The sequence below is a fragment of the Salarias fasciatus genome, chromosome 20, assembly GCF_902148845.1.
Source record: "Salarias fasciatus chromosome 20, fSalaFa1.1, whole genome shotgun sequence".
NCBI classification, from domain to species: Eukaryota; Metazoa; Chordata; class Actinopteri; order Blenniiformes; family Blenniidae; genus Salarias; species Salarias fasciatus.
The window spans coordinates 32,035,920-32,058,080 of record NC_043764.1 but is presented as its reverse complement, the minus strand read 5'-3'; the positions used below and the strand labels follow the sequence as shown (position 1 = coordinate 32,058,080).

General features: G+C 52.0%; 2 protein-coding genes across 4 annotated transcripts; one reads left to right on the top strand and one right to left on the bottom strand.

The window, feature by feature from the left end:
- The first annotated feature begins 894 nt into the window (after positions 1-894).
- tpx2 (TPX2 microtubule nucleation factor) lies at positions 895-5,842 on the top strand. 2 transcript variants are annotated; one of them, XM_030119820.1, is made up of 17 exons: positions 895-968; positions 1,206-1,318; positions 1,986-2,252; positions 2,333-2,447; positions 2,602-2,661; positions 3,014-3,123; positions 3,224-3,372; positions 3,623-3,797; positions 3,868-4,006; positions 4,089-4,308; positions 4,420-4,512; positions 4,620-4,793; positions 4,870-5,016; positions 5,098-5,209; positions 5,287-5,453; positions 5,526-5,667; positions 5,750-5,842. In XM_030119820.1, the coding sequence occupies exons 2-16, from the start codon at positions 1,222-1,224 to the stop codon at positions 5,634-5,636; spliced, it is 2,136 nt and encodes a 711-aa protein (XP_029975680.1). In that variant the 5' UTR covers positions 895-968; positions 1,206-1,221; the 3' UTR covers positions 5,637-5,667; positions 5,750-5,842. The 2 variants fall into 2 exon arrangements, with proteins under 2 accessions (XP_029975680.1, XP_029975679.1); XM_030119819.1 differs by having other exon boundaries at positions 5,526-5,777.
- Positions 5,843-6,711: 869 nt separating this feature from the next.
- plod1a (procollagen-lysine, 2-oxoglutarate 5-dioxygenase 1a) lies at positions 6,712-22,049 on the bottom strand. 2 transcript variants are annotated; one of them, XM_030119818.1, is made up of 19 exons: positions 21,822-22,049; positions 20,737-20,828; positions 20,469-20,602; positions 19,412-19,575; positions 18,136-18,248; positions 17,771-17,834; positions 16,177-16,274; positions 15,760-15,861; positions 15,549-15,680; positions 15,293-15,414; positions 14,523-14,627; positions 14,321-14,446; positions 13,956-14,097; positions 13,765-13,878; positions 13,088-13,153; positions 12,837-12,941; positions 12,573-12,719; positions 11,030-11,155; positions 6,712-7,178 (listed from the first exon to the last, which is right to left on the bottom strand). In XM_030119818.1, exons 1-19 carry the CDS (start codon positions 21,907-21,909, stop codon positions 7,023-7,025), a joined length of 2,196 nt encoding a protein of 731 aa, XP_029975678.1. In that variant the 5' UTR covers positions 21,910-22,049; the 3' UTR covers positions 6,712-7,022. The 2 variants fall into 2 exon arrangements, with proteins under 2 accessions (XP_029975678.1, XP_029975677.1); XM_030119817.1 differs by lacking the exon at positions 11,030-11,155 and adding an exon at positions 10,711-10,836 and having other exon boundaries at positions 21,822-22,043.
- Positions 22,050-22,161: the final 112 nt, after the last annotated feature.

Genomic DNA, 22,161 nt, shown 5'->3' with positions numbered 1-22,161 from the left:
AAATCCTATTTTCACGTTTTATCTCAGTTTGCAGTCTTTTCAAATCATAACTATGTTTTCAATGCAGCACATTTTTCTTTGAATATATTGTAAAGTATAGATTTTATGTTCATTTTCATTAATGGAATAAGTCTTTAATCAATAGTTTAAGTTTCAAATATTCAGTTTCCATAAAGACTGCAGGTGAGTCTTATTTAATCATAATAGTTAATTTCTATCTTACATTCCTACATTCAGTTTATCATGCTGTCAGTTGTTCCACTGACTCAAATTCAACATTCCACACACTTTGTTGATGGAAAGGAATGTGTTGAAGTGCTCTCTACTAGATTTTTTTTTCTTCTTTAACTGATCTTGCTCGTCTTCATAGCTGGAGGTGTTTACCAGTCTCCTCGTGTAAATATGTAAGCTTTTATTTTCTTCTTGGTGTCTTTTTTTTTTTTTTTTTTTTTTGCCTTCATCTAAAGGTCTTCATGTTCATTGTTTGTTCATTTCTGGGGAAAAAATACTAAACTAATGACAAAAAGGTGAAAGATGTGAAATTAAAAGCTTAATTGTATCTAAATTTTCACTTCCTGATGAAGAAACATAAATAAATATTCAAGTCCTTTTCATACTCTTACTGAAGACATTTTCTGGATGGCTGCTCGACGTCAATGTGAGTAAAACAATGCTAAAACAACAGAACTTGTATCTGAGATAAATCTTTAGACGCTGGACCCACCAGAGGAACAGAAAAGCTGAGCTCTGAGGAATGAAAACAATGTCCTGCGCGGCTCAGTCACGTCGCCATTGGTCAGTGCGGGTCACGTGGTTCGCCGCTGCGCCAATGAGTAGCGAACCGCTCGTTTATTGGCTGGTTCAAAGTCTGGTCTGTTCAAATGCTGGAGCGCGCTGTGGGCAGGAAGGACGTTCGTTTCTTCATTCTGCTCCGTCTTTGGCTCTCGCTGCGGAAAAAGACGCTGCCGGTGAGTTTTTCCGCTTTTATTTACTTCTGTTTACACAAACGACCCGCTCTGTTCTTCCCGGGTTCACGGGTCGAAGGCAAACTGTGCGCCCGGCTGCTGGTTAGCCTCTTCACGGCTCGGTTAGCTTCTCCCGACGAGGCGTTACGGCAGATCAACTGTATAAATAGAGAACCCGGCTTCCCGAGCTCCGGGGCGGAGGGGCGCTTCCTCCAGGTGAAACTCTGCTTTCTTGTTCAGGGACAAAGCTGTAAATATGGCAGAAAGTGAGAAGGAGCTCTACGAGTTCGACGTCCCGTCTCACGAGAACTTCCAGGAGCTCCTGAATTCAGACGTGGACGACCAGTGGTTCGGTGAGTGAGTGTTAACTAACCCATCACTGGATTACTAACCCGTCCCTGGATTACTAACCCACCGCTGGATTACTGCCCCATCTCTCTGTGTTGCTCCCCCGCCTCTCTTCTGAAGTCTGAGCTGAATTTGGTGCCAAAACAATGAAGATGATGGGATCTTTTGGGCTGCGCCATATTGCAAAAACACGTTCAGATTTTTTTTCTACCCCTGAGATAGTAATAATAAAAAAAGTCATTTTCAACAAGTGACCCGAATAGCCCTTGAAGTCATGCCACAGTCCCGTCTGTTGGTCATTTTTGGGTGTCCAGCTCGCTCCCTGTCTGGAATGCTGGGTTCTGGGTTCTTTTGCCTCCAGCGTTGCAGGAATGTTGTGTGACTGCTGCACGCGCACCGCGCACATGGCGGTGGTCTAACCTTATATTGTTGCAGCTCAATGATCTTTGCTGTTCTCCAGTTCTGGTGCTTCTCATCCCTCCTTCCTTCATCTTTCTTTTAATATCATTTCAACTCTCCTCACTGCTGCTTGCATCAGTGTAATCTATTACCGCCCCCCCCCCCCCCCCCCCCCCACACACACACACACACACACACACACACAAAAGAAAAAAGAAATATTTGGATGTTTGTGGTCAGACTGTACATTTGAACCTTTTTTTTCCTGAACAGAAAAGAAGACTCGTTTTGCAGTCACCCCTCTGAAAAGGGCCGAGCCGTCTGCTGATGGTAAACCTGAGGCTGCCGGCGCCGGACCCCAGGCCCAGGGGCCGCCTGCCGGCGCCGGACCCCAGGCCCAGGGGCCGCCTGCCGGCGCCGGACCCCAGGCCCAGGGGCCGCCTGCCGGCGCCGGACCCCAGGCTACTGGGGTGTCTGTTGGCGCCGACACTAGACCCAAGGCTGCTGTGGCCCCTTGTTTTCACAAGGCCCAGGACTCGAGTATGGCTGTTTTCCACTCTCGGCTCCACTCTGAGCGTACCGTCAGCTTTTGTAATCCCGGTTGGATTCTTCCCCTCCAGACCCTGAAACCTCTGCACGGCCCCCGAACCTGGTCACCTCCTGGGGGGCTGAACGGTGCACTGGTGCACAACCAAAGAGGAGCAACTCCAACCCGGGCCCTGCTCAGCCACGCAGGTACAGTGTGTAGCACGGCTGCACAAACACACAGTGTCACACCGGCTGGAAGTCGACAGCTGGTGCTGTTGTTGCATTGTGGGAAATGTATGAATGCCACAAAGTGGGACATAGACTAAAATGAAATTCTTCTTTCTTCTTCTCCTGAATTCAGGGTTTCCAAGCGTCTAACAGTTGGTGTCTCCTCGGCACCGCCGTCTAAAAAGCGTAAAGAGTAAGTTTCCATCTCTCCTGGCTCGTCTCAGTGTGGCTTTAAAACGGTGACATCTGCCGTGGATGTGGTCCGTTTGACCCGTCGCCACATTTTGAACCGGCTCTGGGGAAAGTAAACAAACACAGGACTCTGCAGATGTTCAGTTCCATCAGTGGATCGGAGGTTGCGTGTCGGTGTTTTGGATTAACTTGTCTCCCTGTTAACTGGTGGCCCACTTCCTTTAGCGTAAACGGGAAGGTTAGAAGCTGTTCTGTCCTTGTCACAGCCTCAGACCGGGTTCTGATTTGAGAAACGGTGTTGAGGCATGAGTGACCTGGAAAGACCTTCTGTCCAGACTGACTGTTTCCCTCAGGCAGGGCACTTCTGAAGAGCGTGAGCTGGAGCGAATCAAGAACCTGCAGAAAGAAGTGGCTCAGCATCGCAAAAAGAACGAGGCCAGCTTCAAGGCAGCGCTGGCTGGCAGTGAGTGACGTCCACTCGACACACCCACATGAAAACACTCTTCAGCCACGTCCCAGGTGGTGTCTTCAGCTTTTAAAGATGTTGGCGGCTTTCCTTTCAGTGCCGCCGCCAAAGAAGATGGTCCCGTCTGCCACGGTGCCAAAAGACTTCCACTTCTCCACCGACAGTCGAGTGAAGGCGTCCGCTGCGTCCAGCACGTCCCTGAAGGAGCTGGACTTCAGCAGCCAGCTGCGGAAACCCTCCTCCCCGGTACGTAGACACACACACGCCAACGGCATTCAACTACCAACTTCCTGGGTGCAAAAGCAGCCAGCAGTGTTCTGGGATGCGTGCGCCACGGGTCCATTGTGAGCTGCTCTGGTTGGACGGCCGTCCTCTGGGATTAAGCTCTGAAACGCCTGAAGCGGTCGCTTTCTGACCGTTCCACCTCCAGTGCGATATCTGGTTCCTGTGAGTCATTTTGAGAAGCCTCACACGTCTACCGCCAAACCGCTTGCAGATCAAGACCAGGAGAGGCGCCACAATCCCCAAGCCCTTCAAACTGTCCGGAGGCGCCAAGCAGAAGAAGCCGGAGGAGGCGTCCGCCTTCGTGTCCATGGCTCAGAGGATCCAGCAGTACGAGACCAAGACTCCTCCGCGCTACCACCTGCCCAGCCGCCACACCCAGGAGCGAGGTGAGCAGCGCCGGCCTCCCGTCCACCGTCCGCCCCCCCAGGTCGCTGACTGGACCAGCTGTCCCCTCAGGGCCGTCCCAGGGGAAAGGAGACCACCTGAAGATCACCCAGCCTCACTCGCCACACCTGATGACCCTCCGCAGGGCCCGGCCCACCTCGGTGAAGAGCAGCGCCGAGCAGGAGGCCGAGGAGGCGGAGCAAGTCAAGAAGTGAGGCCTGCACACGTCTCGGGGACGAGCGAGTCCAGATCCGGTCACGGTGCGGTGACGGATCCTGTCGTGTCGCTCTCAGCTTTAAGGTCAAAGCTCTGGAGCTGAACCGGAAGATCCTGGAGGGGGCGGAGCCTCTGAAGAGGCCGGCGACGCGGGAGCCCACGGTGCCGGAGAGCTTCGAGCTGGAGATCGAGAGGAGGCTGCAGGAGAGGCAGAGCGCCAGGAGGACCGCCGAGGGACCCCCACCCTACAACTTCAGAGCCAGACCGCTGCCCAGAGACGTCCTGGAGGGAGTCCAGGTGAGTCCAGTCCTGCCTGAGAGGTCCTGGAGGGGGGGTCCAGGGGGATCCGGTTCTGTGGTGGACTAGAGGACAGTGTCAAGGTGGTAATGAAGGCCTGTCTGTCCACAGGGAGTCCCAGAGAAGAAGACGGTCCTTCCCACTGTGCCAGAGTCTCCAGCGTTTGTCCTGAAGAAGCGGGTTCGAGTGGAGCCCCCGGTGGAGGTAGGACCTGGAGCCCGGAGCTCCGGTTCCTGGTCTGCCGGACTCTGCCGGACTCGCACCTCGATGTGTTTTTGGACGTCTGTTCTGAGACGGGTGCTGTTCTCCAGGTGAAGCGGCCCTCCCCTGTAAAGACGCGCTCCATGCTTCACTCGTGCGTGCCCTTCCAGCCCCGCCTCCCGGAGAACCCGCAGGTCCAGGTGTGCCCGTTCTCCTTCGAGCAGAGGGAGCGGGAGCGCCAGGCGCTGAAGGAGAAGCGGCTGAAGGAGCAGCAGAAGGAGGAGGTGGAGCCTTTTTCTCTCCGTGCTCTTTGATTTAAAAGAACCGAGCTGACCGGTGTCCGTCCCGCCCCCCGTCCAGGTGGCCCAGTTCAAGGCCCTGCCCCTGCCGGACTTCAACACCGTGCAGCTCCCCGAGAAGAAGAAGGTGGAGCCCACCAAGCCGGAGCCCTTCAGGCTGCTGCTGGACGAGCGAGGAGCCGTGAAGGCCAGCCGCTGGGAGCAGATGGTACCGGCGCCCGCCCCCCGCCCCCCCCCTGCGGTCCAGAGCCACCCCCGTCCCCTCCTGACCCTGGCTCCTGTGTTTCAGGTCAAAGAGGAGCAGCAGCACCAGCAGGAAGCCGCCACCTTCAAGGCCCGCCCCAACACCGTGGTCCACAAGGAGCCGTTCAGACCCCGGAAGGAGGAGCGCCCGGCCGTCGGTGAGACCGGCGCTTCACCGCAGGCTCCGAGCAGAGGTCCTGCAGAGTCCTGACCTGGCTTCTTCCTGTTCCCACAGCCGTGGAGGCCTTCGAGCTGGCCACCGAGCGGCGGGCCAGGGACTGGGAGGAGCTGGAGCAGCAGGCCGACCTCAAAGAGGTCTTGAAGGCCCAGCAGGAGGCGGCCAGGAGGCTGGAGGAGGAGCAGAAGGAGAGGGAGGAGATCGCCAGGCTGCGGCAGGAACAGGTAACCCGGCATGATCTGTACAGGCGGTCCTCGCTGGTCCCGCAGGAACATGACGACTTGTTTGTGCTGCAGGTGCACAAAGCCCAGCCCATCAGACACTACCGGCCGGTGTCGGTTAAGAAGAGCGAGATTCCTCTGACCATCCCCGAGTCGCCCAACTTCTCCGACCGCTTCCGTCTATAAACTCCAGCGACTTCTTGACTTTGTTTTTAATGTAAATATTGCCTCCTCGTTTAGTTTTAGATTTTAATCCTGTTTTGCATCATTTTAACTTTTGGTTGTATTTTACTGTTAAGTTCACAATAAAGTTCACCTACAGTGGCCGACCGCCTCACTCGTTCTTCCGGACCTGTCAGGAAACACTCTGAACAAGGAGGGTCTTCCAGCTGGTCCTGGGGCCTGTTCAGAGCTGGATTCAGACATCCAGGATGGGGCGGGGGGTTCAGACTCCTCCAGTCCAGAACCACAGGGCTTCAGTGGTTAACCTAAAGACCGATCAAGGATGAGACCACGTGTTGATCAAGCCAGGCGACGCCGGTCCCGGATCAGTGTGAACAGACCCTGTGACGGACGACCGATTCACCATGAAGAGCAGGGACTCCTCCTGGAGGTGAAAGGCTGAATTCAATGTCTTCCTCCTCTTCCTCTGTCCGTCTGGAACCTTCAACAGTCAGAACTGGCCTTTATAGATGTGGTCACATCATTTTCAACAAGTGTCTTCAGTTCTGCATCACGAGCCTTAAAGTGACCGGTCCAGCAGCTTCATGGAGACGTGTTTGGATTTGTGAGAACAGGACTGTTTGGTAAACTGTCTTCATCTGGTCCTTATTGGTCTGATGTCAACGTTCTCACTCTGTTCTGTCTGTGGACTGTTTGGACACTACACTGTGATTTATTATCGGTCATTATCAATCTTTGAAATTTTTACCATTCAGTGTAACATCTTGAAGCCCTCTGAGGCAGCTGCTGTTGTGATACTGGGCTGTACAAAAATAAATGGATTCATGTAAGATGTTTATATTTTAGGCAAATGGGGCTGGTTTTGTTAATGTGTTTGGAGAACTTCTCATTTGGTTTAGTGTGTGCTGTGCAGTGTGTAGGTCACACACTGCACATGCAGACCTTCGAGTGCATTTGTTCTTGTTTCACCGTTTGCTCTGATTCTGTGTAACTCCAGGTGTGACAGGATCTGAAGGTCTCCTGCTATGATTTATGAAAACACACATTCTGCTCCACTGACGGCACACACACACACCTCTAAATTCACACACAGGTTTATTTCTGTTGTGTTCAGAGCACACACAAAGCAAAGAAATATTGTGTGAGTTTGGTAGAAAACACTGATCTCTGATTCCAATATGAAATCTTACAGGGAAACAAGTCAGGGAGCGTCTTTTATCAAATACGTAACAAAAATAAATAACCGGCGGGCTTCAGAGCGTCACTGCAGTCCAGACAGCTGCTTTGGTTCCAGGACAGCAGTGAGTGTAACAGAGGGTGAACCCGGCTGGCGGCGGAGACCCGGTCCAGGACTACGGAGTCGTGCGTTTGGTGCTGGTGGAGCGCGGCTCAGGGATCCACGAAGGACACGGCGATGTAGCGGACCCCCGCGGTGGTGGGCAGGCCTTCGTGGTAGTGGGTGAGGCGGCCCGGGTGCATGAGCGCCCAGCCTTTACGGGGGGCCGTGACGGAGCAGTTGTACCGGAGGAACCGGCATCCGCCCCCCTGGAGAGGAGACCATCGGATCAGTTACACCAACAGGCAGCTGACGGAGGAGACGGGACCGGGACAGACGCCACCCGAGGTGGGGCTGTGTCCTCCAACAGCATTCAACCAACCGCTGGGTCCGAACTGCTCATCCAACTGAAGGCCCGTGGGCCAAAAGCGGTCACCGGGTAGATCACAAGGTCTAGACCAGGGCTCTGCAACCTCTATGACCAAAAGAGCCATTTTTGTTGATCTGGACCCATGAAGAACATGGAACCTTTAAAGCGATACTTCAACATTTTGGCAAATTGGCCAATCTAGGGCAATTTGGTAGTCATTTAGAACAGCCTACTTACTTTTTTTGTGAGGGCGAGCTGTTGTTTATTCAGCAGTGGGTCTGAGGAGAGCTTCACGGCGGACATAATGGAAGTGGACGGTACAGTTGCTTCCCTCGTCAAACTCATCAAATACACAATCCAACAACCCCAAAACACTCGGGTGGACACGTTATAATCCGCACATTCACTACGCTGTGAAACACCAACAAATAATATTGTAGCGTTACGACATTGAAGCAAATACTGGGAACTACTTTTTCTTTTTAAATCACTACACCCAGACGCCATGTTTAGTAAGTAGTTCCGTTTTAGCAATCTTCGCAAAAAACGCTCAATCTCGTAATTTTGCATTAATATTTCACAGCGTAGTGAATGTGCGGATTATAACGTGTCCACCTGAGTGTTTTGGGGTTGTTGGATTGTGTATTTGATGAGTTTGACGAGGGAAGCAACTGTACCATCCACTTCCATTATGTCCGCCGTGAAGCTCTCCTCAGATGCACCACTGAATAAACAACAGCTCGCCCTCACAAAAAAAGTAAGTAGGCTGTTCTAAATGACTACCGAATTGCCCTAGATGGGCCAATTTGCCAAAATGTTGAAGTATCGCTTTAACATGAGGCTAAACGCAGCTCAGGAAACTTCAGTTTTGATGCCCATGCAAAACAGCACATTTTAGAATTTTACCTTTTTAAGCAGTTAGCATGCTTTTTGTCCAACCATTTTTCATTTTCATCTTTTTTTTCAAGCCAATCTCTCATCACCCCCCCCCCCCCCCCCACCACCACCCCGCCTTGTGGTTTCAGCTATTTTCCTCAATGTTACTTGTAGCTTTTTTAAACGCTTATTGAACCAAGACTGACTGATCGTAGCGCTGCGGTGTGTCACTGTAATACCAAGTGAGATGTTTTTTCATGGTTCATGTTGTGAAGGCTTCGTGGAGCCGCTACAGAGGGACTAAAGAGCCATGAGGCTCTTTAGTCCCTCTGTAGCGGCTTCAAGAAGCCTTCAAAACACAAAACGTTAATAAACATCCGAGTACTTTTACAAAAGCTCTGTCACTGTTGGTTCAAAAGGGATTCAAACAAAGGTACAAGTAAAAATTTGGAAAAATAGCCAAAACCACGAAAAATGGGGAACAACTTTGGTCATAAAGATTGCAGAACCTGCTCTAAATCTCACAAAGCTTACCCACAAACTCAAACTACTGCAATTTAGTTTTTTACACTGACATCTAGTGGTCACGCTAGGGAGGTGCTTCAGGTATTTAAAGGAATACTCCGAAGATTTTGGACCCACACCCTATCCCTATCATTTACAGAGTTAGATAAGCTCATAAATAACCTTTGTTGTGTCCATTCATCCAGTGCCTGGCTAACAGCTGTTAGCATCGTAGTTAGCTTAGCTCAACTACCGCAGGTGAAGAGGAAACAGAGCCAGACTGAGAAAGTGGACATAATCCTCCTTCCAGCGGTCCAGGGGACGACGTATTAGCACGCAAAGTAAATCCGAATGGTTATAAAACATTTTAAAAGACGTGTTATCTTTTCAATCCGTTAAAATAACGTTTTGATACACACAAACCTGCGCATGCGCAGTGCTCCGCGGAAGGATATACCGGAGCACAGCAGTAGAAGCATAGACTCAGCCGCTGTGCGCCTGGTGTATCCTTCCGCAGAGCACTATGCTTGTGCAGGTCTGTGGATCAAAACGCTATTTTAAGGGATTGAAAAGAAAACACGTCTTTTAAAATGTTTTATAACCATTCGGATTTACTTTGCATGCTAATACGCCGTCCCCTGGACCACTGGAAGGAGGATTATGTCCACTTTCTCAGTCTGGCTCTGTCTCCTCGTCAACTGCCGTAGTTGAGCTAAGCTAACTACGATGCTAACAGCTGTTAGCCAGGCACTGGACGAACGGACACAAAAAAGGTATTTATGAGCTTATCTCACTTTGTAAATGATAGGGATAGGGCGTGGGTCCAAAATCTTCGGAGTATTCTTTTAAGCCTCAACAACAGAAAGAGGTGACTGCTGTTCCGCATTTGTCCACTAGAGGTCTCAATATTCCAAAAACAGAAAGCCGACATCAAGGACTGAACAGCAACATGCTGCAGCGAGAAGCTGCGGCCGTTTCCCGCCAACGTGAACAGGCCCCGGGGCCGTTTCACTCAGACCACCTCCCCAGGCGGTCCCCATGGGACAACTGAGCACCGTGACCTTTGACCTTAAAATTGCGGTTAATTTAAAGTCTGTTGGATGAAGACATCGTATTAAAGGTGCTGTAGGCAGGATTTTGCTAGTCAATGCTAATTTTTCTGTGTTTTCTTTGGATTAAATGTTAGAGTATCCATTGATAATCCTTTAGGAGTGTAGCATAATTGCACTACCACAAGGGCGCAGCGTTTCCATCTGTCTCTGTTCTGAGCTGAAAAGGAATCTCGACAGCTCCAGGTATCTTCGACCAATCAGAAGAGCCCCTGAGGCTCTAACCGTGATTGGTCGAGGGGCGTTTGTCGCACGTTCTTGTGGGAGGGGCTTAACTTGCATAAGGGCGTATTGTCAGAGAAAACAGGACAGGATTGGCTGTGCTGTGTTTCAAATCGCCATCTTAGATGGGTCAAATTGCCATCTTGCTTAGGTTTACCTAAGCAAGATGGTGGAGATGCGGAATCCTGCCTACAGCACCTTTAAGTTGGCCAACATTGTCCCTGTTTGGACTGATGAATGTTTCACATTGAGGGCTCAAGCTAATGCTCTCAGAATGGGTCACATGACCATTTGGTTGTTCTGTTAATGACTTTCCATTGTGTTTCTCTAAATATTCCATCTTGTGGGTAATTTTACTCCCAGGGAGGTCAACATGCTGGAGTTTGGAACCATCTGGGAGACTGCACCTTTTCTCAACAAGAACTCATGATTCCAGGATGGGATCTGTTCAGCCTGAGCCGACAGCCCTGATCCACACAGTCCACAACACCACAGCTCTCATGACGCCGATGCAGGAGAACAGGCTGCATGCAGAGAGAGAGGGACACCGAGGACGGGCAGCGGCATGCCAGCAGCATGGCGGCATTCCAGCTTCCATGACAGGAGGATTCCAGCGTCATGCTCCGTTCCCTGAACCCCCCCCGATATGACTAAACTCCCACTGCTCTGCTTTCCATCACATCAAACCTGATGCGGGTCTACCGACCTCCAAACACTCACCTGGTAGTCCAGGCCCACTTGGTTCAGAGCAATGTTTATAGTGAAAGTGGAGGCGTCGTGGTGCGGCCGCAGAGACGGCTGCTCGTCTGGCTTATACCTAACTACAAAGGCCAAGTCAAAGAGAGCCTGCAAACACAGAGAGGGGTCATGCAAGCATGTGCACACAAACAGCTGATGGGGCTCCCAGTCCAGCAGACAAGCAGAGAAGAGCGAGAACCTGCAGAGAGAAGACCTCCTGCAGAGAGAAGACGTCCTGCAGACCCCCTGCAGAGAGAAGACCTCCTGCAGACCCCCTGCAGACGTCCTCCTCCTCATTTACCTGGTAGTCCACGTCTTTGCTGTTGAGAGCAATGTTAATAGTGAATGTGGAGGCGTCGTGGTGAGGGACGAGCAGCGGCTGCTCGTCAGGTTTGTACCTCACCACAAAGTTCAAGGGAGAGGAGCACTGATGAGAGAAGACATGATGGTCAGTGAGCGAGCGAGAGAGAGAGAGGGGGGGGGGGGGAGAGAGAGAGAGAGAGAGAGAGAGAGAGAGAGACGAACCATGTGTATGAAATAAGAGAAGAGTCCCTCAGAGAACTTTTCAGAGGAGTCACTCTGAGCCTCATGGGTCTTTCAGCTCCATCTACTGGATGTCTGGAGAACCTACAGTCTTTAAGAGGACCTGCAGTCTTTTAGTCCCTGTCTCCAGTCCTCCCCATCGTCCCCGTCTCCAGTCCTCCTCATCGTTCCCGTCTCCAGTCCTCATCGTCCGGGTCTCCAGGCCTCCCCATCGTCCCCGTCTCCAGTCCTCCCCATCGTCCCCGTCTCCAGTCCTCCCCGTCGTCCCCGTCTCCAGTCCTCCCCGTCGTCCCCGTCTCCAGTCCTCCCCGTCGTCCCCGTCTCCAGTCCTCCCCGTCGTCCCCGTCTCCAGTCCTCCTCATCGTCTCCGTCTCCAGTCCTCCTCATCGTCCCCGTCTCCAGTCCTCCTCATCGTCTCCGTCTCCAGTCCTCCTCATCGTCCCGGTCTCCAGTCCTCCTCATCGTCCCGGTCTCCAGTCCTCCTCATCGTCCCGGTCTCCAGTCCTCCCCATCGTCCCGGTCTCCAGTCCTCCTCATCGTCCCGGTCTCCAGTCCTCACTGTCCCGGTCTCCAGTCCTCACTGTCCCGGTCTCCAGTCCTCACTGTCCCGGTCTCCTGTCCTCACTGTCCCGGTCTCCTGTCCTCACTGTCCCGGTCTCCTGTCCTCACTGTCCCGGTCTCCTGTCCTCAGAACAGGACCAAAAGCAGAGACTTGGAGCCCTGGACGATGTGTGCGATTCCTGTTTTCAGTCCCGATGCTTGCTCTACCATGCGATGAAAGACGGCCTTCAGTGTGGACCCTGATCTCCGTCCTCGACACCGTCACCTCCTGCAGCCAGTTCTTATGCACAGGGAGAACATGCAGACTGCACACACACAGCCTCCGCCCTGCAGTGAGTGTGAATCCAGACGGACTACTGGAGATCATTCAGAAAACTTTCTGGAAACGTGACGGGTTCACACACTGATCAGCCAAAACATTACGACCAGCGACTGGAGGATCTGTGTGTCAGCGCTCATGATGGAGGGTGGATGAACCAGTGTGAGGGTTACAGGCAGTAGTCCAAGCGGTCCAACAAAGGACGGGTCTGGAACCTGAAACGGGGAGAAGCTCAGCCTGCAGCTGGGTTTACGGCGCCTGAACGCTGCTGGCTACACTGCCTGGTCTCGCTGGCAGCAGAACATACTGACACACACTGGCCGTGTTGCTAGAACAGCCTGATACCTGTACTGTGAAACAGAATGCATTAGTCCCAAGACGCCTGGAGACGGAGGTCAGAGACGGGGTGGAGCAGACTCACCTGGGTGTAGTAACCCGGGTACATCTTCTCTGTGATGGGGGCGACATACTCCATCAGTAACTTCCGCCACTCTTTATCGAAGCTGATCTGATTCATGTGGATGTCGATGGTGGGGACGTTCTCATAGCCGCCCTGGATCCTTTTGTCCTGGAACCGAGAGGACGACCACAGCGTCAGCTGGACTCAGCAGAGGACATCTGATGAACACCGAGCGGCTCACGTGAAGAAGACATGAAGACTTCTCCATCCTCCACACACACGCACCACATTACCGCCTCCTGACCACTTCCCATGATGCTCCATTTCTTCAACCAGGTGGTCACATGCCACGTTGGTGAAAAGTGGGAACCAGTAAACATCTGGACAGGGCTGCAGAGAAGACAGAGAGGCAGCAGGGACTTCAGAACCCAGGACGAGTTCCCCTCAACACCCTTCATCTGTCTGATCTGTGGAGTGATCTGTGGAGTGATCCTGTGTGTATTCGTTGTCTGCAGCTCAGTTTGGTCCAAACTCACCATTTCAATCAGCTTGTCCTTCATGATGAGGGTGTAGTTCTGGTGGATGTAGCGCTCCTGCCAGTCCTGCAGCGCACGCACACGCACACACACACACGCACACACACACAGGGTTGATGGTGTGAAGCTCTTTTCCCATCACACCTGCAGCCAGATTTATGTCAATCGGCGTGCTTCTTGTTTGTGTCCCTGACCAGAGCCAGGGTTTGAATCCCGGTCAGCAACCTGTCTGGCCCCCCATTTTCTCTCCCTCTATCCCCCGGCCACCACAAGCAGAGCAGCAGAAAGCCTCCTCTGAGTCTGGTTCTGCAGGAAGTCTCTTCCTCTTCGCGTGATTAAACAGAAATGAAGGCAGAGCCTGTGTCAGCCTCCCTCACTGAAACTGGGAGCTAGTCCTACATGACAGGAGCCTGACAGCTGAAAGCTCTGCCTCCTGTTCTACTGATAGAGAACCGAGGAACAGGCAGGCCAGCACTCTGAGAACCAAGTGCTTTTTGGATAGTTTGGGACTATATGGTGGAGCCTGAGAGCTGAACTGTTGAGTTTTTCTCTGCAGTTTTTTGAGATTGGCGCCATATAAATAAAATTAAATAGAATTTCCAACCGTCTCAACAGAGCCAGGTCAGAGCATCCATGACCCTGGTGATGAACATTCAGAAACAGGCCCTCCGTCTCACCACGGGGTTCTCGAAGATCTGCCACAGGTCATTATGGAGGCGAGTCGTCTGGTAGTTCTCCGTTGACAGGATGCGGCCAAACGTGTGCATGTTGGTGACGAACATGAAGACCCCCTGAGGAGCAGACGACAGGCGGTCAGCCGCCGAGGACGTGCTGACCCCAGAGACTGACGGGTCGCTCCGTCACAGACCTTCCTGCGGACGTGGTGGCAGAACGCCATATCGGGGTCCAGAACGTCTGAGCTGAAGAGCTCCGGGTCACTCAGGTCAGATCGCAGCAGGCTGCCGCCGACCAGGAAGACCGAGGACACGTAGGGGACGTTCCACACACCTCTGAGAGACAGACGAGGAGGGAGGAGGGACAGGGAGACCAGTCAGCAGTGGGACTCGACCCCGGAGACTTTCTCCAGGACTGACCTCCAGTTCATTGAGGTTCTCCTCCAGTAAACATTAAGAAGGCGGTGTTGGAGCTAGTCCAGCTGTTTTTCCTGACTGCATTAAAAACACTCTGAGCTTCGCTGAAAACACAGATGATGTTTGAATTTCACCAACTCACACTCTCCGTTCCTGAACAATGTCCACGTAGTCCTCCGACCGGGCGTAGTAGCCGTCTGCGCTGAGCGCTCCCCAGAAGTTGCTCCAGAGCCGACCAGATCGAGTGATCATTGGTGCGATCATCGGACTAGAAAAACAGTAGTTTTTGTCTGAGTTCTGACCTTCAGAAAGGACTGGCGGAAGTGCACTGACGAGGGACTCACAGGTTCTGTTCTATGAGGATCTTCAGCGTCTTGTCATTCTTCAGCACCACCTCCACGTCCAGGCTGAACACGTAGTCACAGCCCTCATCCCTACGGCACAGCTCGCTAACAGGAAGAGAAGACACTGAGATGAACGCATGGCAGGAGGCAGCTGGGCAGGGTAGAGGGCAGGGTAGAGGGTAGAGGGTAGAGGGCAGGGTAGAGGGTAGAGGGCAGGGTAGAGGGCAGGGTAGAGGGTAGAGGGTAGAGGGCAGGGTAGAGGGCAGGGTAGAGGGCAGAGGGCAGGGTAGAGGGTAGGGTAGAGGGTAGAGGGCAGGGTAGAGGGTACAGGGCAGGGTAGAGGGTAGGGTAGAGGGTAGAGGGCAGGGTAGAGGGTACAGGGCAGGGTATAGGGCAGGGTAGAGGGCAGAGGGCAGGGTAGAGGGTAGGGTAGAGGGTAGAGGGCAGGGTAGAGGGTAGAGGGCAGGGTAGAGGGCAGGGTAGAGGGCAGGGTAAAGGGCAGGGTAGAGGGTAGAGGGTAGAGGGCAGGGTAGAGGGCAGGGTAGAGGGCAGGGTAGAGGGTAGGGTAGAGGGCAGGGTAGAGGGTAGAGGGTAGAGGGCAGGGTAGAGGGCAGGGTAGAGGGCAGGGTAGTGTGTTGTCACAATGTGTGTAAGTGTGCAGACCATCACACCGTAACCCTGGGTACTGGTTGTCATACTGTGAAGTGAGTGGAGACCCGTCTGTGATGGAGATGTGTTTATCATGTGAACGATGGTCTCAGTTCACTTACAAAAGCAGGTTGCGGGCGGAGGGTGCGTCCATCTCCTCTTCAGGTTCAATGTTCTTGATGTTCTCATAAAGGTTCCCATGATCCCGCAGGAACGCGTCGACATGATGCTTATGATGAGCTTCCTGCAGAGCAACAGAAAACAATCATTCATCCAGATCAGTATACACACACACACACACACGACCGGAAACACACTAAACGGGGTGAAAGCTCACCCAGAAGCACACCAAGAGATGATTTTAGTCTCACGCTTTACCTGATTGTAGATAAAGAGCTTGAGCCTGTTCTTCGGATACTGGAGCTGAAGCAGACGTTCAAAAAACACTGTGACGAAGGGAGTGGGCTGCTGAATGAAGACCCCGACCATCACCAGGGGGTGCTCGCTCTCCTGGCCCATTCAAGACAAGAAGGAAATGAGCATCGCTGTCACCTCCAGGCAGACTTTCTTTCAGAAGCGTCTCACCAACCTGGAGAGCTTCGAGAGGACGGAGATTCTCATCGCACACGCTGCAGCCACCTTCAAACGTCCAGATGTTGGGGATGTAGTTACCCAGGTAGTTGATCTGCAGCTGGAAAACAGAGTTTCGTCACTGGAAACAGTCCAGAGTGGAGGGAACTTCAGAGACACTCTCCTAAAGTGAAACACCCTCCAGAACCAACATGGACCTCCACCGCTGGAGCCTGGAAACTAGAGCTGCTCACTTTAGAGCTCCGTCATCCTTGAAGCAGGTTTGATAGTTTTTATTTAAACACGTCTCAGTTTCAGATGAAGGTTTAAGGAGTCGTCCCAGTCAGTCCACTTTTCTAGTTGTGTGAAGGCTTCAGTCTGATCAGTGAAGACGACGGTTCGCAGCAGTTTCAGACCGGTGAGTTCCGCTCAGTACCTTCGTTGGACCGTTTCCATGAACGATGACAGGAAGAGTATCGTACAGCACGTTTCTGGCTCGCACCCGACCATCCTCAAACTTCAGCACCACCTCATCTGGAACCAACAGACAACAGACAACAGACAGACAGACAGACGGATGGAAGAGATGGAACAGGACAGACAGACACAGACACTGTTAATAATCAACAGTAGGCAGTTTGGATTTTTAAAGATGAACAAACGATCTCCCCAGGCGATACAAATTCCACCTCTTCTCCTGTTCTTTCATGTTCTCAGCTGTTGGTTCTTCCATGGAGCTATCCTCCTCTCAACATCAACAGAATCAAAAGTGAAGTGAGGCTAGTGAGGCTAGTGAGGCTAATGCTAACGCTAACACAGCTGTTCTCCATTGAACCGCAGATCAAATTAGTCAATATTGATGGATTATTTTCTTGAATTTGGTCCCAGCATTATTTGACAGATATCTCCCATGTTTTATTTTCTTTCAGGTGCTTTATAGAAGTTAATATGTACTCAAACAATATCAGGAAGTGACCAGACAACAGACGGCTATGGCGAAAACAGATTTACCTCAAAACCATCAGTGAGAACAAGATCAAGGGTGTGACTGAATTAATGAGTGGATTTATTAACCTTCAGTCTGACTCATAATGAACTCGTCAACACCAACATGAATATTAAAATCAGCCACTACAACGATTTTAAATAAACTGGAGAGAAACTCTTACAATTCATATAAAAACCTCGAGTCTGGAGCTGGAGGACGACACGGGACCACAAATAGAAGTGTCGTCTGTGTTTTCCAGTGGAAGTGCATGAGGTTCAGAGTGAGAGGAAGATTAGATGGTCCTACTAAAGAGAGGAGATCCCTCTGTTAATGAGTCTGGATCCCTTCAGAGAGCTTTCAAAATGGGTCTTTATGAATGCGAGCAGGCCTCAATGAATCCATTCATGCCTCTGGATCCAGCTGTTACAGACACATCCGCTTCACACAGATGTGAGGAATTCCTTCCTCAGGCTCACAGGGAAAAATGCCAAAGTGTTACTGAGACTTCAGGTCAAGTCTCGACGTGCAGCGGCTCCTGAACCCCTTCCACCGAGAAGCCGTCGCTCTGCGCTGCGACGAAGGCAGACAGAGGGAAGTGGCGGTCCGACGAATCGACCTCTGAACGAGAGCCGACGCCGTGGACCATGTCTGCTGGGTAACTCCTGAGAACCGGAACACGCACAGCGCAATTCTACTGGGCCAATCACCACAGCTGCCACTCAGAAAGCCCTCTCCTCTGATCCGACGAAGGCCCGGCCGGCTCAGGCCCCCATCAGCTGAACATGTGGAGGTGGACACAGGTCCGTCAGCTCACTGAACCTGGATGGCCATCAATACTCTGATCTTATCTACCAGGCCCAACAGGCCCCGGGCAGATGACTCACCGGACGGATTCAGATATTGAGATAATGCTGAGATGCTGAGATGATGTTCAGATGTGGAGACAGATGTCTGAGGCGTACTGATGGAAAGTATCTCGCTATCCAGAGGAATATAGAACAGTGAGGTTCTCCTGGCAGGAGCAGGACTGGCAGCTACTCACCGAGAGCACCATGGAGGTTCTGGAACAGTCTGCACTTGCTGTCCAGGGTGATATTGATGGATTTCTGAAACATTGGAGGAGGAAACAGTGTCAATACACACTGCATCGGGATTATCAGTCAGATTAAACATGTTCATCTTGTTTCAGATTAAAAGTCCACCAGGAACAGGAAGGATTTAAATGTGACACATGTTCAGAACATCTAAGTACAGCTCCTGCTACATGAACTGGAAAGTGCTGTTTTCAGGAAATCCCATGTTAAAGTGTTTCTCGTCGTTTCATGTGACTGAATTAAAGACAAAACGCCGTCAAATCAAATGTGTGGAAGCTTTCCTCAAAGGGAGCGAGTACTGAAGAGGCCTCACTCTTTTTGCTGGATCGGTGTAGATCCTGGTGAAGAACAGCTGGTCGCTGTCGCTGTCTGCTCCGGTCCAGTTGGAGATCATTTCTTTGATGTTGGGGAGGAAGCCCATGAAACCTGAAGCAGAAGGAAGAATGAGGCAGGAAGCGCATGTTTAGAGAAACCGCTCAGCTTCAGCATGTGCAGAGCGTGCACGTTGAGACGCACACAGGAACCGTTCCTCCTCTGATGAAGAACCGTTCCTCCTCTAATGAGCGCTGCCAGGTCAACTCTTTCCCCGGTTTTACGGCCTCAGCCACCTGCTGACTAAACACCGGCTGTAAACTGAAGTCTGCCACATGGGCAGAACGCTTTTACAGGAATGTGTGAGTCGCTGCCACGGTGGACGAAAATAACTGTAAAGAAAAGCTCGTTGTGTTGCATGCTGGGAGAGTCCTCACAGTCCTTCTGGAGACTTCCAGTCAAGACAATCCAAATCCCCGTAGAAGCTCCGAAAACGTTATCTAGATCTACTGTCATCTGACTCTGATTTCCATGTGAGCTGTGACCGCTTCCTTCCAGATCAACCATCAGGAGGGAGTTTACAGACGGTCGACGTGGGACAGAACCGCCGTGAGCCCCTCCCGGCGGTCAGGGGAACACAGCACCTCCAGCAGCAGCCGCTGGTCCCGCCCGGGTTAGAGAGGAAAAAACTAACAATGAACCTGAATCGGGGACAGACGAGTTCCCACCACCTTCCCACAATGACAGGTTTTTTTTTTTTTTCCCCAATTGATCTTCCAACTTCAGAAAAGTAAACCAAACCAAAAAAAAGCCCTAAGTAACTGCCAAAGTGTCTCTTTTGGGTCAGTTTTCTGGTTCAAAGCCCAGATAAAGGAGGGTTAGAGGCAGAGCTATCAATTCCACCCCACAACACACTCGGTTCACTCTCCATTCACACACCACCCGTTCACACACTGCTCAGATTCCTCTCCGCTCTTGTTATTGCTGTGTGGATGAGGAAAGTCCGATGGCTGATCAAACAGGCTCACGGAGGAGTTCCTGAGTTTCGCCACTTGTTTCTCAAGGTTTTTCCAATGATTCGCTCACAGTAGGTGGAAAATCTGTGGAAAAGAGTCAGCAGCAGGTCTGAGCTGAGCCCCAAGATGATCTGCACCTCAGAGCAAAAACCTCCCCTCAGAGTTTCAATGCCAAACCCCAAGTCCTCCAGTTCAAACTTCTAGATTTGTCCACTGGATGTCCAGACGTCCTGAACCAATGGGATGGTTCGGCAGACTTACCCCCGGAGCCCAGGAACCTGTTGCCCTCCCTGACGTGGGGGTGCTTGTCCTCCAGGTGTCTGTCGGGCCAGATGAGGCTCTCCGAGGAGAACACCACCTTGTGTTTGGCCTGCTTGAACTTTTTGAGCAACTCTCTAGGATCCGAGGCAAAAATCACATCGTAGCTGTGTGGAAAAACAAAGGTTGAGTGTTTGAGGCTCTGAGGCGTGTGAAGCCAGTCACATCGTTAAAACAAATGAAGGGGTAGTTTTTATAGAATGCCAGCACGCTTTAGTCGGAGAGTTAAGTTGCCTGTGGTTCTGCTTACTGGCTGAATACTATAAAACAACACACTAACTTTAAGCTGAGTGAACATACGGCTCTCCAGCAAGACCATGTCAGAGGGTTTACATGTCAGCAGGTCGAAGGTCTCAGGCTGTTAGCAGGATGTTAGCAGGCAGCAGGTCTCAGGCTGTTAGCAGGCAGCAGGTCTCAGGCTGTTAGCAGGCAGCAGGTCTCAGGCTGTTAGCAGGCAGCAGGTCTCAGGCTGTTAGCAGGCAGCAGGTCTCAGGCGGTTAGCAGGATGTTAGCAGGCAGCAGGTCTCAGGATGTTAGCAGGCAGCAGATCTCAGGCGGTTAGCAGGCAGCAGGTCTCAGGCTGTTAGCAGGATGTTAGCAGGCAGCAGGTCTCAGGCTGTTAGCAGGATGTTAGCAGGCAGCAGGTCTCAGGATGTTAGCAGGCAGCAGATCTCAGGCGGTTAGCAGGCAGCAGGTCTCAGGCTGTTAGCAGGATGTTAGCAGGCAGCAGGTCTCAGGCTGTTAGCAGGATGTTAGCAGGCAGCAGGTCTCAGGCGGTTAGCAGGCAGCAGGTCTCAGGCGGTTAGCAGGATGTTAGGAGGCAGCAGGTCTCAGGCTGTTAGCAGGCTGTTAGCAGGCAGCAGGTCTCAGGCTGTTAGCAGGCAGCAGGTCTCAGGCTGTTAGCAGGCAGCAGGTCTCAGGCTGTTAGCAGGCAGCAGGTCTCAGGCTGTTAGCAGGCAGCAGGTCTCAGGCTGTTAGCAGGTTGCTACTGTCTCTCTACCTGTCAATGAACAGGATGATCTGATCCTCGTCCTTCATCTGGTCCAGAGCAGCCTTAAGAAGTCGCACTTTCTGTCCTCCTCCTGGAGCAGACATGTAGTCCCCCCCCTCCCACTTCAGACCTTGACCCAGAACCTGGAAACAAACGGGAGTAGATTTTTACTGCAGCTGGTAGTCGACTGATGCTCTGAGCAGACACAGGACGGGGCTGTAGAGACTGCGTCAGATCAGAAAGAACTGGGCTGGACGTCCGTCCTCACTGGTCCTACCTTTACGCTGTAGTTAAAGTGTTTGGCAGACCTCAAGAAACGCCTGAAGCCATCAGTCTCTTTGGTTGCAACTGTCACAACAAGAAGGTTTTCTGAAAGACACAACATTGGCAGAGGAAGTGAGAAACAGATACTGAAAGGTTAGCCGGAGTTTATGAGAGAAAACAGAGAAAATCACATATTTTACATTTAAATGTGCAGTAATGGATTTAATTTAGCGGAGCTGCACTGTTAAGGACAGATCTGTGGAACCAGAAGCTGGGCAGCCAAACATGAGGCTAGGGTTCCTCTGCAGAACCAGACTCAGAGGAGACTTTCTGCAGAACCAGACTCAGAGGAGACTTTCTGCAGAACCAGACTCAGAGGAGACTTTCTGCAGAACCAGACATTGAGGTGCAACAACTTGCAAAACTAGAGAGTTTTTCTTTCCACAGCCTCTTACGCTGCTCATGTGGAAAAACTGTGTTTTTCTCTGAAACAGTGCCCAGAAATACCAGTGTTGTACCTGCTGCTCAAAACACACAAGCTGAATTGAACAGTTCTGCAGGTCAGTTCTGTGGTCTAATGGTCTGTTCTGGTGGTCCGCTTGTTCTTTGGACCGTTCTATGTTCCGCTCTCTGGAAAGTTCTATGGAATGTTCTATGGTTTGTTATCTGTAATATTCTATGGAATGTTCTAAGGAATGTTCTATGGAATGCCCTATGTTCTGCTGTCTGGAACGTTCTCTGGAACGTTCCATGTTCTGCTGTCTGGAAAGTTCTCTGGAACGTTCCATGTTCTGCTGTCTGGAACGTTCCCGGTCCCGGCTCCGGGGCCGCCGGTCCACGTCAGCGGCTGCAGGGAGGCTTCCTGCGGCGCTGCTTCACAAACAAACTCAACTTTCTGTCTACTCCAAACTTCTAAATCTCAACTTTCCTCCGCGGCTCGTTCGGTTCAACCAAAGACCCGGAGGACAAACTTCCTCACGCCTCTTCCCCGAGCACCGAGTCCCGGGTGTGGGCGGCGGAGCACCGGGGCTCGGCGGCGGTCTGACCCGGGACCCGCGCTGCACAGAGCGGACAGACGGGGCTCGGAGCTCCGCTTACCTGCGGCCGCTGGCTGCTGCTCGCAGGCGGTCAGAGGGAGATCCGCACTCAGGAGACTCAGGAAGAGCAGCACGAAGCCCCGGTCCATGTTCAGGAAGCCCCGGTCCAGCTCCACACCGCAGCCCGATGGTCCTCTAGCAGGAGATCCTGTCCACTGCTGCCTGTCTGCCTCTGCTCCCGCACACACACACACACACACACACACACCGCCACACACACCCTGCTCCGGAGGACCGTCCCGTGCAGGGTCCACCTCCACACCGGGAGTTCCCTCCTCCAGCCTGCAAGGGTTCCACAGTGGACATGAGGCCTCGCACGTAGACCCCAGACCCCAGACCCC

Excerpts from the sequence above, each read along its gene's own strand:
- tpx2 (XM_030119820.1), top strand. The coding sequence starts at position 1,222 with ATGGCAGAAAGTGAGAAGGAGCTCTACGAGTTCGACGTCCCGTCTCAC. Across the intron at positions 3,798-3,867 it reads CCGCCACACCCAGGAGCGAG|GGCCGTCCCAGGGGAAAGGA; the intron begins GTGAGCAGCGCC and ends CTGTCCCCTCAG. Across the intron at positions 5,017-5,097 it reads CCAGCCGCTGGGAGCAGATG|GTCAAAGAGGAGCAGCAGCA; the intron begins GTACCGGCGCCC and ends CCTGTGTTTCAG.
- plod1a (XM_030119818.1), bottom strand. The coding sequence starts at position 21,909 with ATGGACCGGGGCTTCGTGCTGCTCTTCCTGAGTCTCCTGAGTGCGGAT. Across the intron at positions 20,603-20,736 it reads ACTTTAACTACAGCGTAAAG|GTTCTGGGTCAAGGTCTGAA; the intron begins GTAGGACCAGTG and ends GTTTGTTTCCAG. Across the intron at positions 12,942-13,087 it reads AGGACAAGCTGATTGAAATG|CCCTGTCCAGATGTTTACTG; the intron begins GTGAGTTTGGAC and ends TCTTCTCTGCAG.